At 35.6% G+C, this 17,921-nt stretch overlaps 1 protein-coding gene across 3 annotated transcripts in view; it reads right to left on the reverse strand.

Annotated features, from left to right (window-relative positions):
• The window catches only part of ThrRS (threonine--tRNA ligase), a 72,638-nt gene extending 55,248 nt beyond the window's left edge, over positions 1-17,390 (reverse strand). The window contains exons 1-2 of one of the 3 annotated variants that reach the window (XM_081745834.1): positions 17,096-17,378; positions 6,979-7,385 (exon numbers count right to left, since the gene is read on the reverse strand). In XM_081745834.1, the coding sequence (XP_081601960.1) occupies positions 6,979-7,287 (309 nt within the window). In that variant the 5' untranslated portion in view covers positions 7,288-7,385; positions 17,096-17,378. Of the gene's footprint in view, positions 1-6,978; positions 7,386-17,095 lie in introns of all 3 variants that reach the window. The other 2 variants (XM_081745853.1, XM_081745843.1) reach the window with 2 other exon arrangements.
• Positions 17,391-17,921: the final 531 nt, after the last annotated feature.

Below are 17,921 nucleotides of genomic sequence, written 5' to 3' on the forward strand. Positions count from 1 at the left end.
TTTCCTTTCATTCTTTACACTAGATGATGTATTTCTGTTGTTTATGCAATTTTTCAAAAATCCTACTGATATAACAATACAAACACAGGATATTAACTTATAATGAGATCTGAACATCTTTTATAAGATTTATGATAGTCTGTAACGTAGGATAATTGAGATTTTCAAAAAATGTACCTGAATTCATCTAACACTATTACCACTGAGATTTTCAAAAAATGTACCTGAATTCATCTAACACTATTACCACTCTTAACTTTTTGATACTAATGCCACTCAAACGACATCTAAAGTGGAACAGGGTTTTCAAACCCTTGTATGGTACTTCTTTTTGAATCAATAGATGGAAATTCTGTTTACTCAGAAGCATAGCTGAATTATTAGCCGGGCACTACTACTAATAGATATAACTCAGCCGACAAGTTGGCAATGTGCATCAAAATAGTTAAGAGCCTCATATAACTGAAAAAATACTACACGTACCACATTAATTTCTAACATGCTGGCAGTACATATTTCACAACATTTAAGGTTAAAAAAATGACGATACCATACATAAATCAAAACCGATCATGCAAACAAAATAGTGTTAGAGTTAAGTAACAATGATTTATTTTTACAATCACAACATTAATTGTCCACAATACTATGAACTAACAATTGTGGATTTCAATGAGATGCACTCACATTATTCAATGCCACACAGATTATTAAATGTGCATTCTTTCGAACTTTAAATGAAAATTTGTGTTTATAAAATCAAACTTTTAAAATAGATCGACTACGGAAAACTTTCTTTCGACTGCTGTTTTCCAAGATTCACTTTACTCGATGAATCACCACTTAAATAACCTATTGTCACTTCAATATATGCGTTTAATTCACGCTCCCACCTGACAACTGTAATGGCAGTTGAGTATTATATAGACGTACAGCCGATAGATGTACCGGATGCATTATATAACATAAAAAATCATTGTCAGTGTTGTATTTTAATTATTCGACTATAAAATTTAATAATAAACTTTCATTGTTGTTCCATTCGGGTTATGTGTTTGCTTCTAGTATTCCTAGGTCACCAAAAATAGGAATGTGGATTTAAATTAAATTCTGGATGTTTACCTCCGAGAAAGCTTCCTAAAACTGCATTAAAAAGAGGATTTTGAACAATATGTATTAAGCATGTTAAAAAAATAACCTCCTTCAAAATTACATAACGCTTAGATACTTTAAACTAGAATATCAGATCTGTAATCTACACGTATTACAGCATTAAATACAATACATGTTCATGCATGTTAACTCGAGGTTCATCTCGACGTAAAATATTCCATACAATTCTAATCACGGCATTATTCAGAATATTGTGTGGAACACTTCCTTAAGAACATTTCAAACAATACAGACTATTTCAAATGTTTATAATCTCTCATAAATTCTTTAAATTTCATATAAAAACATGTTACCATAATCAATAGCATCCCAACTGCACTTAAACAACACTACCTAAATTCCGTTCATCATTTTATCTCTTTCTCAATTGTACATTACCAAATTAATCTACCCACTCCAAACACTGTTACGAACCCAACCCTCACATTTGGTAGGAATTACTAACTCTTTTGTACGCTGAAACTCTAGTTTGCCTTTCGCACGGTTAAATAAAGAAGTATACCGTGCTGATTAGTAGGATTACTTTGTCAGATCTGACAATGGTAGAGCAGTACGAAATAATTTCCATGTATAAAATACTTTTACATTAAATATCTAATCTCTCTATTTCAGAAGAACGATATAAAAATCTGCAATGTTTATGTTCAAATTATTATCTAGTCACATACTCTGTACTGTATCGTAAATATTTTGTAGTTATAATAATGGAATGAGAGGATAAACTATAATTAAAAAATACTGTATATTGTAAATACTTGACCGGTTTCTATTTACGTCCATATTCAGCAGCAAGGCTATTCAGAACGATACCTACAGTTTAAAGTGAAATCTGAATCAGTATTGCGCATGTGATGCTTACCCAGTGGGGTTCGAACACAGGCCCTCGTGCACGCACGGCATGTGCACTTGCTATTAGACTAGCGAGGAGGACGTGAACTGTAATTACTAAGGCCCGGATTTATATGTAAGAACATTTTTTTTTTCAAACACGTACAAGCCTAAAACAAAGTTTATTATCCCAATTAAGAGTGTGCAAGTGTAAATTACAAATTTTATTTCACATAAAAATACATATTTTCTGAAAAAAAGTTATGTAAATAAATATTTTGGACATTTTTTAAATAAATACATATTTTTTATAATTTCCTGGTATTTTATTCTAAATTTCACAACGAATTGTTCTTTTCTTTCTCTCGAAAGAAATTAACATCGGGAAAAGAATAGGCTACATAATGACATGCTGACATACCCCTATATATGATAAACAATTACGAGCTCCGAAATTTTCTTACTAAATATACGAACTTAAGTCCTCCAGATGAGTCAACGCATCCGAAAAACTATGTACTCAAGTGATATGAAGAAACATTAACACACATTAGGTCTATACGTGAAAATGGAAAAATTTGGGTGAACATTGATGCAACTAGTAATTCTGCTAGTGTTAGAAAAGTGGGAAATGTTATAGTAGGTGATGATGAAAAATGAAATAATTTCTAAACAACACTTCTTGCTAGCCTGTAAAGAACTTTCAGTAACGAATCACGTGACAATTGTCAGGCTGTTCAATGAATCTTTGCACATTTTGTGGCCGAACGATGTGAAATATGACAATGTTTTGCTTTTCTGACTGATGATGTTCCTTATATGAGGAAAGCTGCTGAAGCTCTTTCCGTATGCTACCCTAATATCATTCACGTGACATGTGTTGTACACGCCCTAGATCAGTTGTATGAAAAAATTCGAATCCTTTATCCTAAAGTAGACAAGTTAATGTCAAACGGGACCCCCCCCCCGCAAAATCGCCAACTAGAATTCAACTTTTCAAAGAAACAAATTGCGATCTTTCACTTCCTCCAATACCTGTAATCACACGGGGGGGGTGGGGGGGGGTGCTTGGCTTAATGCTGTATTATTTTATGCGGAGAATTTTGAAGCATTTATATCTGTAGTAACTAAACTAAACCCAGACAATGCTTCATCCATTGAAATTATTCAAAATTGAGTAAAGGATAGTGGTTTGAAATGTGATGGTTTCATATCTGCCAATTTCGGTTTCTTGATTCACTCTATAAAGAAACTAGAAACTACGGTACATTTATTGAGTACTTCGATTAAAGAAGTATCGTGTGTTGAAAGAAAGCTGAATGTTCTTTCTGCTTCGAAAGCTGAAGTCGTGACAAAAAAAAAAAAAAAAAAAAAAAAAAAAAAAAAAAATTAAGTATTTGTTTGAGAAAAAGATTGGCTACAAAACCCTATGTAAAATATTTGAAGTATTGGAAGGCCAAAACACAAGTGAAGTTGATGGTGTGAATATTCGTGATGTGCCCCTTTTCAAATACGCGAGGTTAACATCACGTGATGTAGAACGTTCCTTTTCTCAATATAAGGCATTATTCTGTGACAATAGGCATGACTTTACGATGGACAATTTGGGAAAGACGTTAGTTATTCACTGCAATGCCTATGGAATTTCGACATCTGATGAATAGGAGCTATTAGTGAGAACCAGTATTTATTTTTCTTATTTTGGGCGTTTTTCTATACTTTTCCTTGGTATTTCTTGTTAAATATTTTCTAATTTTTAGCTAATATTTTTCATTTTTAGCACATAAAAGTAAATATTTTAAAGCTTTTAGCACATAAAAATCAGAGCCTTGGTAATTACTAATTATATCTGTATCTACCTACCTATAATGTCAGGTCGTTTAAGTAGTATTGCGCCTCTTGCGAACGAGACTGCGTTAATGGAGTCTCGAATCTCTATGAGTCGCAACGGGTCGGGCCTAACTCATTTGGCATCTGAGAATTGAAGCTAATAGATACGCAAAAACTGGCCAAACTCTTACAACGAGACGTAAAGTATTACGCCGCGAAGACGAGTAAACTTTTCGCGAAAGTACGCTACATTTTATAATTGTATTTCAATAAAAGCACAAATGCTGCGCAGGTCTGTGAAGAAATCTGCGATGTTTATGTGCAAAGTAAGTTATCAAAAGCAATTGCCAAAAGATGTTTAAGTCACTTTCGTTTCGGGTATTTCAATGTCCAAGATCCTTCTCGCAGTCGGCGACCACTCACAGTAGATGATGATAGTCTGATAAAATTCGAGCACGAGTGTAATGTAAGCACTTATGACATCACCAATGACCTAACATCCATCACCAGATAGTGTTAAACCATTTGGAGAAAGCTGGCTTCAAACGAGACTGCTGCTACTGGGCAGAACGAGACTCGGTCCCTCACTCGCAACAATTAGTGCAAGAACAATCAGCGATTCAAAAGAACTGGCTGGAACTGGTCACGGAAAAGGGTGTCATATACCACGCTGACACCGCTGGACCGCATATATCTTTAACGACTCATCAGAAATTGAGAAAACTTAACATAGTCAGAAATGTTTGCAATCATCTTATTTATAGTTAACTATGATTCCTGAAACTAATTCAAGTCAAGAGCTACTACACTGATCCTATCGAAAAATCAGGGGTTCCTGAATAAAATGCAGTTACCAGGTGAGGCATCAGTATTACAAAAAGAAACTTGAAATACAAATTAAAGAACACCTTAGGGACGCCAAAGTAGAGCACCCAGTATCGGGATTGTCGCAACATCTGCAAGAAACAGAATACAATATTGATGCTTCAAGAACTTTATTGGGCACTAAAAATGATACACAGTGAGACTTGATTTCGAAAATTTACTTCTTCGTTTAAGAAATCCAAAGTTGAATTTAGATAAGGGGTGGTCGAGTAAGGAATGGAAAGCGGTAACTGAAGAATACAAACATTAGTATAAAAATACGAACACCAATATGAATTGGTAACTTTCCACAACAAAACAAAAGAATAGTCCGCCATGTTACAACGTGTTGTTCTATTACTTAGCTAGCGTTCACAACTTGGCAAGGTATTTTTGCACTGTTAGTCTCTGGTAAGTTAGTTTAAAAAAAATCTTGTTTTAGTTATCTCTTTTCCTCTTTCTAAACTCCGTAACCAAGAATCCACGGGAGAGCAAGTAAAATACCTGTGGGAACTTGAATGGGGGAGGGTTAATGCATCGACCATATAGCTCGAACCTGGCACCGTCAGACTATTATTTTGTTTCTCTCTGTAATACTTCTTGAATTCTGTTAATTTAGTTTCAAAAGAGGCTTATGAAATCACGTGTCACACTATATTGATCAGAAACCACAGAAGTTCTACAATGACAATGTTGTGGTGTTACCGGAAAAATGGCAGGACACCGAATAAAATGGTGCATTTGCAGTTTCATAATGTTATTTTCAAATAATAATAAATTCGTTCTCAATTTTGACCTCCAAGCTTAATGCGATTTAGACAATCTGAAAACTATTTATTCCTCTTATAAAACTATTTAATAAATTCTCTGTAACAATCGTAACCATAAACACTTTTGACCAATATGAACTTTAAAAATTCTAGCCTCTGATTTAGCTACAATTTTATTTCTTTTCTAGGAAGGCTAATGATATAACAAATTTTATTTCTTTTCTAGGAAGGCTATTGATATAACAAATTTTATTTCTTTTCTAGGAAGGCTTTTATTTCTTTTCTAGGAAGGCTATTGATATAACAAATTTTATTTCTTTTCTAGGAAGGCTATTGATATAACAAATTTTATTTCTTTTCTAGGAAGGCTATTGATATAACAAATTTTATTTCTTTTCTAGGAAGGCTATTGATATAACAATCTATGACCGAAAAGTGACAGTAAATAAATTAAAAAACAAAATAAAGAATTTTCCTGTATATATATCCATGATGGATAATAAGTATCCTTTATGGACTTTTCAATTATTTTACTCATTCTTACTACAATTGAGTAAAATACATTTCCCAAATTTTAAATAATCACACATTGTATGCGAAACGCTCGCAATCACTTTTCAATCATTTCACACCTTAACCTAATTTCAGCACGGAAAATAAAATCATTTTTGCTCTTGAAATATTAAGAGGAAAATCATAACAATCAGCCCACGATTCACAGTGTATTATCCTTCCGGAAAAAGAAAAATGCACGCTATATAAAAATCCTCTTCTTTGTACACCAGAGAACTCAAGAGAAGAAAATATAGTTTGGAAAAATTTCAAAGAAAGAAAGAATGAAAGAAACACTTGCTCATGAAAGGCAAACATTACATATTTCTTGACTTGTGAACTTGTGAAGTAATATTTAAAGCATTAATACGAATAACTATTTTCAAGTTTTATTAATCACTAAATTTCAGTGAGAGATTATGTTTAGAATTTTCAAAACCTAAGATCATTTATCAATTTATATAAACTTTTTGAGTTAGCCACAGTCTACCAATTTTACGAATCATACAACTGATTCTACAGTTTCTACCGCTCTACTGTCTGAAAGGTGACATTACTGGGTGCTAAATGAAGGTGAAGACTCAACAACGGAAAAGCGTCTAAGGAAAGAAATCAGTTAGAAATTTTACTGAAGGTGCAATACAGTTATTCTGACACATGACAATTTTAGTGAAACTTGTCGAATGGAACGAACTGTATACAAAGCAAGCATGCCATTGATGTTTCATTTTCGCTCAACCACTTTACTGGAATTTTCTGACGAACAACTAAAGCCCAAGTGATATTACATTTGTAAATAATCAAATTTCTAACCTTATTTTGGGGAAACTAAAGTAAAATATAAATAGGACAAAGCACACAAAATCGTTTCGCCACAGGTAAAGCAGTCTTTTTAACATGCAGCATGCTCCACGATAAGAAACGAACAAATGATTGAAGAAAACACTGTACATTTGCTCACCTCTGAGCCTTTTGATCCTCCAGACTTTCCCATTATTTTGCTACCATCAACAGCGGGACCATTAACCCTGACACTGTTTATGTAAGTCTCCTTAGCTGACGGGAAGGTTTTACGACCAGGGCCAAAGCTTTCAATATGACGATACCAACGCCGTACGTGAGGAAATTGTGTTCCAGGCAAACTACCCAAGGCTTCGAAAACAGCTGTATCAGCTAACGTAGGCTCAAATCCTTCAATATAGCTTCTTGTCGAAAGGAAGTCGTCCAATTCTGATATTCCTTCTTTTGATTTAAGATTACCAAAAACCATCTTAGAGTAATAGACTTCGAGCTCTTAATTAGCTACTTCTTTGTATTACCAAACAATTCTTCCATACATTACAGACTTGACTGCTTATATCATTTCCGCTGTAAAGTAAACAATTTAAAATTATTCCGTACTGCTCTGTTAAAACACTGTCTTTTTATCGTATGTTTACACTGTTCCCATTGGACTTGGATCAGAAAACTTATAGCGGTATATGTGTAACTAGGCCAAGCTTTTCTAGACATGCAATCAACAAAGCTTTTAATTTTACAAAAATGGAAAAAAAAAAAAATCATTATACGGAACTTCTCACACGGACCTCACTGAACTCACTTGTGGTTATGTGGCAGCGTACGCGACTTTGGCGCAAGATTCCCGGATTCTTTCCAGTGGAAGCTCATGGGGTTTGGATCCCAAGTTGTAGGTCTATGTCTCATACAGCCTTGGTATTCAAAGGGACGCAAAACTTCAAATTAACGAACCCAGCTCTATCAAATATAACAAACGACATTATCCAGTACTATCATACTGCTCGACATATTCTCTTTCGTTTCCTTAATAGTTTTTGTTTAATCAGTCACAGTATACTGATTAACCAAATAATATGCTTTCTTCTTTCTTTTTTTCAATCCTAAATTTAATTTTCGGCAGTTCTGAAGGCTATGTAACTTCTATCGCTAGAAAATTGAATAGGGAATGGTACAGCAGTCCTATATAGTCCTGTCAAAAACGTGTTGTAGTATTGAAACGAACAAGGTTTCAGATTTACTGTATAAAAATTTTCCCATAGCAACATAGGTCTTTGTTTTTCGGATTCGATATTTCTATAATTATGCATTACCTATCAGAAAATTTTTAAAAAAGTAAACTATGAGCATTTTTGCTAAAATGCTTCAACAGCTAGCAAAACTAGTAGGGAGAAAAGGAAAATTACAGAACAAAAAAAGGCTTAAAAGTGCCCAGTAGGGTGCAACGACGAAAAGCAAAATCACATGATGCGTGTTGCCTACTACACCATAAATGGACAGCTTACTTGAGGAAAAAAACATCAATAGACATGTAAGTCTGTACAAGTACAATAGAGCAATGAAATAATAAATGAAGATAAAATTTTAAACTATATACGAAAATAAGATTCAAAAATGAAAATGAATGAAGAATTTAACAAAAATTAGTACTAAATTAATACTAATAAGTTAAAATACTATAAAAGAATTGGAGATAACAGAATGGACAGTGTGTGGAAGACTGTTCTGTACAGCAGTGCAGTACTTCCAAAACACGTGGTCCCAGCTTCAACCCTGCAATAGTAGATTCCCTATTTTGCGTTTTCGGTGATGTGTAATCATAAGAAACAACTGCTGATAGATACTATTAGATACATAACTCAAATTCGTGACACAAGGTAAGATTATTCACACAATAAACGATGTTCAGATAAATAAAAAGTGAGCAAAGACAATGTGAAATTGCGTGATTGTCTCTACGTGTAGCTAGAGTAACAATGGTATGATTTAAGTCCCTGAACCAGTCGTCATGCAGGGTTTGCAAAACAGTTTTTTTTTTAAAAAAAAAAGCCCAACCCACTTGGACCCACATGGGTTTTTCCGGGTATTTTCGAAATATTTCAATGTCTCCTGGTTGAAAGTATTAAAATATGTTTATATATCACGAATGTCATTGTAACAACTTGCAACAATTTTTTGATCACTGCTGTTTTAAAAAATGTCCACTATTTTGAAACCTTATATTGGATCGCGGAGAATATCTAAACAGCAAATTTAGAATGTCTCATACTTCTATCTTCAAAATTTCAATTTAAAAGTCCGAAAATTGCACCCTGTGGCGTGGATATCCGCTATTTTGAAAAATGCCGCCATTTTGAAATTTGCGTCGCCGCCAATATATATATACAGCTTATTTAGTGTGTCTCGTGCTTCTACTCTGAAAATTTAAACAAGACCGAGAATTGCGCTTTGTAGCATGGATACATGCTATATTTTTTTTAAAAGGCCGTCATTTTGAAATTTTACGTTGGTATACCGCCAAAATCTATACAGGAAATGTAGAATGTCTCATGCTTGTACCCTGAAAATTTAAACTTAAGAGATTGAAAGTTTACCTTGTAGTGTGCGCGGTACAGGCAGACAGAAGAACAAATATAGATCGAGTCATCCCAGGAGCCTCAGTGACGTTCGCCACATATGAATACCAAATACATTGATTTAAAACAAAGATAGAATTCTATTTATAAAATAAAGTTTCAAAATGTCTTATATGAAATAAATATTTTCGAGCGGAAAATAAATGGTTTTATTGTTGAAGTTCACTTTCGATACTTTGTGCGTTCAACTGCGGGAATTTCGTGAGCATTTCTTTCCCAACGGGTTTTTCCCAGAAATTCAGCTTTCTTTATTGGAAATCACAATTTCCACTAGCACGGAAGTTTGAATTCAGCACTTGAAATAGTAAGCGTTACGTAGTCTTCGGAACTTCGAGCATTATGCTTCTTAAATGTCACAACTTTACGCTATTACTGGTGTTGATTTCACGGATTGCTTATTTGAAAAAGTAGCAACAAATGACTCACCGTACTGTTGTTGGAAAACCAAATTTTACCGAATACTTGTATTACCATCAAATGTAAGAAATAATATAAATAGTTTTACTAATGCAGTTACATATTTACTGGTAGCACCGGCATCTATGATCATAAACCTGTCAAACGTGTGAGGGATAACGTCTCTTGGCACACTGCCGAGTCGGCGAGCACACTATTCACGAAAAGTAGTTTCTAAAACATAAAACTGCATGTTACTTCAAATAGGCTATAAACATATTCCATACATTAATTTGTTCTATAATTATCTGAGGCTATTTTTATTATTATTATTCATTCAGTGCTTTCAGAATTTTATAAAGGTCATATACCTTGACATAAAAGCAGCTAATTCGCCCAAGGAAAATCCACAATCTGATAAAAATCACTTTCAATGTGATCACCTTAGTTGTACCAATAATATAATAACAAAAAACTCAAGAACACTTTTTTTTTTTTTTCAGGTGAGTCCAACCCTGCGGTTATGACTGACGATTCTTTTAGTTTCCCTTAAAACGCGCCAAATGATGGGATCGTGCTATTTGTGGTTTGGAAAATGTTACAGAAAATGTTAGTTTCATAAACGCCTTTATATGCATTTTTTCCCTTCTTCAAAGACCGCATATCACATTAAACTAGAAGATGCTCTTGCGAAATCTATGGCAACTGTCAATTACGGCAGTAGGTTTTGTGCTTCCCACAGTCTGTAATGCGGGCGCCGAGCTCTAAAAACTACTGACAGAAATGTGTGTTAATCAATGATTAATTTCATTTTTCCCAGTAATTGCAAGCAAATGTTCCAGGTGCGCCATTCGGGGAGGACATGAGGGTGTAAATACCCCCCCCCCCTTGAGTTTGATAAACACATATTATTTGATCAAATGTATAGTAAACACATATAAAAAGTGAAACTCTTATATCGGCACAGAATAACCACCCACCCCCATCCGAACAAAATGTACAATGATATCGCTTTTTAACAACAAACCTACAGAGTTACGACAGCACATTGTTAGAGCGCTTATATTTGGTTTCAAGAGTCGAAAGTTTCATCCCAAGCCATGAGAATTCATGGTGGATGACATTCATTCATTGAGTGAGTGAGTGTGATTGATAGAGAGAGAGAGAGGGAGAGAGATAATTTACATTTGCAAGTTTAAAATACAGAAAAAATGATTCGACAGCATCCATATTAAGACGAAATTTGTAATTTTGTGAAACAGAACAAGGAAAGTTTCCGAATTACGAGGATCACATCAGGCATTTGTCGAATTAAGGTAGAGAACTTTTAGACCAGATGATTGCGAAGGGAGAGAGAGATCTTAAAATCTGGGGTATTAAGAATCTAAACAATCTTCAGCTTTCGAACTACAAACCTCTTAGCTATCGAACCATGATTATCCATACAACCACAGAGAACTCTACGCACTCATTCATATAGTTTAGTTACAGAGTGCATAATGAACTTCCCTTTGTTCAGGAACACTTTTAAAGACAGCAACAAAATGTACTAAATTCTCATGTTCCTATGTTAACTCTTTCTAGCTAATGGCACCCCTGCCAATTACTGTATATCGTGGTGCCACTCACTATAATTCAAAAATAATCAAATTAAATTAAAAAAAAAAAAAAAATGATCACTTGAGTTCTTAGTTTCGATCGCGTGAATCAGAAGTCATGGCTTATTAGTAGTGTTATACAACACTAGAACAAGCGCCAGAATCTCATTATGAGATAATTAACTCTATAAAGTTTTTAAAGTTAATCGCATATAAGCAAATTGGTGCTTGGTCTTTAAAACTATTTGTAGGCAAACGCTGCTAACAATTGGTAGTGATTTTTATTTACATGACTTCCCAAATACAGTGCGCCGAAATTCTAAGAAATGGCGCTTTGCCTATTGATACAAAACACTGTCAGTTTTTGTTTTCTTTTCAATTGAATCATTGAGTTTGAAAACCTCTCATCCCCATCGAAACAAGTCTTTCCAGGATATGTTATGTTTCCAAATTAAATAAAAATTTCAATGCTCAATATTTTCTACAACCAGTGGGAGGAGATGACCTGTTTTCAGCCTAAGTGGCGTTCCCACATCAGTTAAGCTGGAACGTGCAAGAATCTCAATTTTGTCAAAAAGTGGAGATGACTGGTCTTCGAACTCATCGATTCAATTTATATTTATGGCGGCACATTGTCATAATGTTAGTTTCTGTTGGTTAGAGACCTAGCCCAATATTGCAATATACCAAGAATTCGAACTCCTAAATATTATGCTCTCCAAGCAGTTTCAGCAAGCATGACAATCAAACCAGCCTCAAAGATGTACGGTGTACCAAGATTTACACTGTAATTCCGTTAAAAAAAATCTAGTTGCAGAGATGACTTCGGTCCTACTCCAATTTTGTGAAGAAAAAAAAAGAAAAAAACTATATAAGTGAAAAAGATACAAATAGTGTTCTAGCTGAAAAGAGTGCCAAAATGTGTATGAAGTTAATGCTAAAGATTTAATAACAGTAATGTTTACATTTACCACTAACGGTGATACAACTCCACCAATAGTAGTGTGCCTTTATGTCCGTATTCCAAAAGATGTGGCTAAGTCTTGGGGAGTTCAAAGGGATGGTGTGTTTGACATAGTAACAACGATTGGACGAAAGGTGAGATATTCTACGAATGCGTTGCTAATGTGTTGTACAAACAACAAAATGTTAAATTTCCACTCATTTTGTTGATGGACATAAGACGCACCTAACGTACCAGTTCAGTCAGCTATGCTGTGATTTACCAATAGAACAGTATCCAAATGCAACTCGAATACCAGTTGTATCCAAATGCAAATCGAATACTCCAAACAGCAAATGTTGCAGCATTTCGACCAATAAAGAAGGAGAAAAGTGGTTTGGAATTGGAGGCATAACCATCCCGATGAAATGTGAATAAGCTGAATTTTGCTCCTCTTCTTAAAGAAGTAGTGGATAATTATATTTCCCTTTCAATTATTAAGAATGGCTTACCCTCCTTTGACTTGTCCCCTTTGACCCAAATAAAATTAGTATGGCTATAGTAAATGCATTAGGAACACATCTACGTCCTCACCAATATTTGTTCAACGTTGGTGAGCAAACGAAACTATTATCTTAACAGCTGAGCAGTTCTCAAACTTTGTAGAAGATATATTGCAATAGTTGGAAAGCACTAAAGTGGAGGATTCGAAAAAGAATCGTAGTGTGGAAATGTCAGTCTCATATTGTTTGTGTAGACATTTCAAAACATCTACACAAGGCAGTAACCCAGATTCATTAGGGAAAGGAATTACTACAAATGTTCTTCAACATTCTCTAGCAGAGGACCCATCAGTCAATTAAACAGAAGAAACATCAGCTGCCGCCATATACGAACAAGACGCAAACGTGTTAGACCATCATTATTTTCTGGGAATGCAAATGTAGAGACATTTGAGAATGAAGTCAGTGCATCGTGTTCAGAAAGTGCTGAGATGAGTAAAGGCTCAAGCAGATAGTTGAAAACTGGCAATTTACGTAGGCGAGTCAAAAATTATCTACACTTTTATCATAAAGTTCTTGTCTTCTGTCCTCGCATATTTTATTGTTATACTGTTGTGGTAATGCTGTCAAAGTGTGATCTTAATTCGTTCATTTTTCTTCGTTCTGTTGCACATATGTCATGGCTGCTCCATTAGAAGTTTGCATCAACGAGGAACAACGAGCAGTGATCCGATTCCTCTGGTCGGAGGGTATCAAAGGGTCAGACATTCATCGCAAAATGGGAAAAGTGCACTACCACGTAAAACTGTGTTTTTGTGGGTCGAGAAATTTAAAAGTGGTCGAACAAGTGTAACGCATGAAGAGAGAGCAGGACGGCCATCAACCTCTACTACAGATGACAACATTCAGCAAGCTCGAGAGATTGTTCTGGCAAATAGGTGAATCACTATCGATGTGGTAGCTGCTGCTTTGAACATCAGTCATGGCTCTGCCCATCAAATCATCCACAACGAGCAGGTTGGCTCGGTTTTCATAAATTCTGTGCACGGTGGATACCAAGAGAGCTTACTGTAGAACACAAGCTCACTCGTGCTAGGGTCTGTCAACCCTTCCTCTCTCGCTTCAGCAACGAAGGTGATGCATTTTTAAGCAGAATAGTCACTGGGATGACACATGTATTCATCACTATGAGCCAGAATCAAAGCGCCAGAGTATGCAGTGGAAGCACCCTGGATCTCCGACGAAGAAAAAATTCAAGACTGAGCCATCCGCAGGAAAGGTTATGTTAACTGTGTTTTGGGACTCATAGGGGCTCATAATGGCAGAGTTCATGGAAAAGGGAAAGACGATCAACAATGCGAGTTATAGTGGAAAGGGAAAGACGATCAACAATGCGAGTTATAGTGGAATGTTGAAAAAGAACCTGAAGCCGGCAATTCGCAACAAACGTCGAGGTTTCTGTTGGAGAAAGTTTTGTTGTTCCATGACAATGCACGGCCACACACGGCTCATCACACTATTGAAACCATCAACAAGCTGAAATTTGACTTATTGCAACACCCTCCCTACAGCCCAGACCTAGCTCCATCTGACTAACTTGTTTGGGCTACTAGGGATGCTTTGCGTGGTCGCCGATTTGCCTCAGATTTAGACGTTCTAAAGGCGGTGCAAAAGTGAGTTCACGACCGGAAACCTTTTATTTGGAAGGAATACGTAAGCTCGTTGACCGTTGGGCCAAGTGCATTAATGAGGAGGGAGATTACGTAGAAAAATGATGTGCATAGTGTAACCCTAGCTTAATGTAAATAAACTGTAGAATGAAAAGTGTAGATAATTTTTTACTTGCCAGCGTCATTTGCTGATCATCTGCATTAGCTAGAGGCACCTAAGCGCAAGGGGAAACCAATATAGAGCGCCTACCGTTTGTTGTCACTTGAGAGAAATACCAAGAAATGATAAGAGAGCAGGAAACTCGAAAGAAGCAAATTGAAGAAGAAAAAGCTAGGCGGAAAAGAACGAGAGAGGAATCCAAAGTAGAAAAGTAAAGGAAAATGCCAGCAAAAATAGGATATAAAGATTGTACAGCCAGAGAGGAACCAGAAATAGGTCAGTGTTACCAGAACCGGAAGCATTTCTCCACAGAATTCAAACCAGGAACAAACTGTAAAGAGAAATTTGTTCGGTGATCAAATGGATATCAGTAAGAACTTCAATAAATCATGTCGGAAATGGGCCCATGTGTCGGAAACGCTTACAATATTACGTGTTCTTTGTATACGAATAGTTTTCATTTATATTGCATTCCTAAACATCACAAGATTCATATCCCAGAAGACCTCCAAGATGATGATTTTGTATGCCTTATTTGCTACGTTCTGGATGATAACGGCTAAGATCTAAATATATCAGGCTATGATGATATTGAATAATATCATTTAGTCTCTGTAATACAAATCGACCCTTATTTCTCGTTTCCTTCTTTCATATTCAAATATTTATTTAAGCTAGATCATTTTGCCTGAATTTAAATTTATTGTTTGTAGATAGGTTAATACAATTTTTAGTAATTTCTTGTAATTATTGGTCAAAGAGTAACCTTATAGTATTATACTTCAGAACATAATGTAAAACTATGTTGTCCTTTATAAAGAAGAGGAGTTGCAGATTTTTAAAAGTGCCAATCACTATAGTTTTATACTTGGGTTCACTATACGCTCTACAAACATTTTTTGCTTCTGAAATATGTAAAACATACACGTCCTCCGTAATCAATATGAATTAATGTATATTTAGGGGGAAAAATCAAGAGAATATATTTGAAAAGATGAAAGACACATATATTTTAAAAAATCCTTAAAGTGCGAAACACTGTATGGTTTACCCTAGTAATACAACGGTGAAAACCGATTTGTGTCTCTAATCCTGGGTCGCCACCTGTCGAAGATTAGCCGTACGTAAATGTTCAACGGTTGAAGATTATTCTTGTAATAAAAATACTCCAAAACTGATCACATCGTGTTTGCATGGTCCTAAGTTCAAATTCTGGCCCTTTCCATCGTGTAACACATTTTCTTCATACCGCGATAATACACATAAAGGAACTTTCCTAGGCCTCGACTTATTCCTACATTCTAGTCCGCTATATACTCTAAACTGTATTATTACATTTTGTTTTACATGGGTTTGCCATTTCAAATATAGAAATAAGCCATTAATTAATTTGTTCGTTAATCACCCCAAACCAAGGTGCGAAATCACTTACTCGGTATATAAAGAACTTCACACTGATCTTAGTATTTACTATTAAATACTAAGGCTACGCATGTAATACACCTTAATATGTGAAAGTGCCATTCTCCCAATAAACGTCCAGAATCTCGTGAAAAATACAGCAATATGATAAACTTTGTACTAACATTTTACTAATAAGACGCTCAAAAACCCAGGTGGGCTAAACTGAAATAAGGGTGCATTAAAAAAATATGACTATATTGTAAACTTGCAAAAAAAAAAAAAAAAAAAAAAAAAAAAAAAAAAAAAAAAAGTTAGAGTAATGTGTTTAAGAAAGGCGTGCAGTTTTAATATACGGATCCATAATATAAGTAGTAATAGGAGCAGGAGTTGGGGTAGGGGTAGCAGTAGGACTAGGAACAGATTAGAAGCCCCGCAGGGGTTCGGTTCTCGACATAAAATGGGAAAACTTAAGACTTCCCCAATTTTTTCCGCACATCTTACAATCTGTGGATCCGTATTGTAAAACTGCACCGAGAAAGGGATCACTTGCGTAGGATGTCAAAGTATCTCCCACTAACAACAAAATCACAACGAGTGCAAGAGCACTAAAGTACGGTAGGCAGGCTTCTGACTTCGTTCTGTAACACCTGGTCTCAATGGTCCCCAAGATTCTGAACTCTAAAAGTCAGTATCAGAACAGCCTTGACTGACGTAGGGCTGCTAAAATAAGGAAAATGATTTGAACTTCATTACTGAGACGACTTTTTGTCTGAATACTAATTGGTTATTGAATTTTAGATTATCCACTTACACCATGTGACTACTTAAAATATGCTACATTGTTTGCGTATTTTAATATGTCTACTATAAGCTGTATTAAAATCAGCCTGCTACAAGCTTAACATGCAAACACCAATTTGGATTTCAATGGATCATTCAACACAAATAAATTGACACCGGGTGACCTACACACCGATGACAAATTCCTTAGTACACCTGCACCTGGCCTCTTCGCATATCTGAGAAAAATAACACTGAGCATTTGTGAATGTCATATATAAAAAAATATATATATGTATACTTCTACGCGATAAAATTCATGCCTTTTCATCGCTCTCCAAACTGATCTTCTGTACACCTTCAACCACGTTGGACGACATGATGACGCAACCCTATACACACAAATAACATGCACACATCCATTCAAACATGCGACCGACACGACGATAAATTCGTCACCCTCCACATCAACACTTTCTGGCAACACTGAACTAGATCAGCATTAATCAAAGAATTCTAATATTAGTAGATTGCGCAAAAGAGACTCGCTACAAGAGACAGGTCATTCCCATCAGAAATGGATCCATCACTTGCCTAATCCCGCGGCGGATTTCAACAACAACGCAACGTAAAATTTGAGTTTCATTTTGCTATAATCTGCATATCAATATCTGCATGGATACTTGTTGCATCATATGATCTCCGTTGCTGTGCAATTCGCAAATTTTGCGTTGAGAGTTATGAAGTAAGGGCCCAGGAATACAAATTACATTTCTGGGCTTTCATAATTTAATGCCATCTTACCCGAAGTGGCCTGGGACGTGTATGTTAGGTACCATCCCAGCATTTGCCTGATGTGAGTGATGAAAACATAGGAAAACCTTACTCAGGACAGTTGGCCTGAAAAAAAGTTTACACTTTTCGGCCGAGTGCTCCCAGCGAGAATCCAACCCGGCACCTCTCGCCCCAAAGGCAAGAGCGCTAGCGACTACGCCACGCGGGGCCATTAGGGTCCATAT

The sequence above is a fragment of the Thermobia domestica genome, chromosome 2, assembly GCF_964235325.1.
Source record: "Thermobia domestica chromosome 2, izTheDome1.hap1.1, whole genome shotgun sequence".
Taxonomy (NCBI): Eukaryota; Metazoa; Arthropoda; class Insecta; order Zygentoma; family Lepismatidae; genus Thermobia; species Thermobia domestica.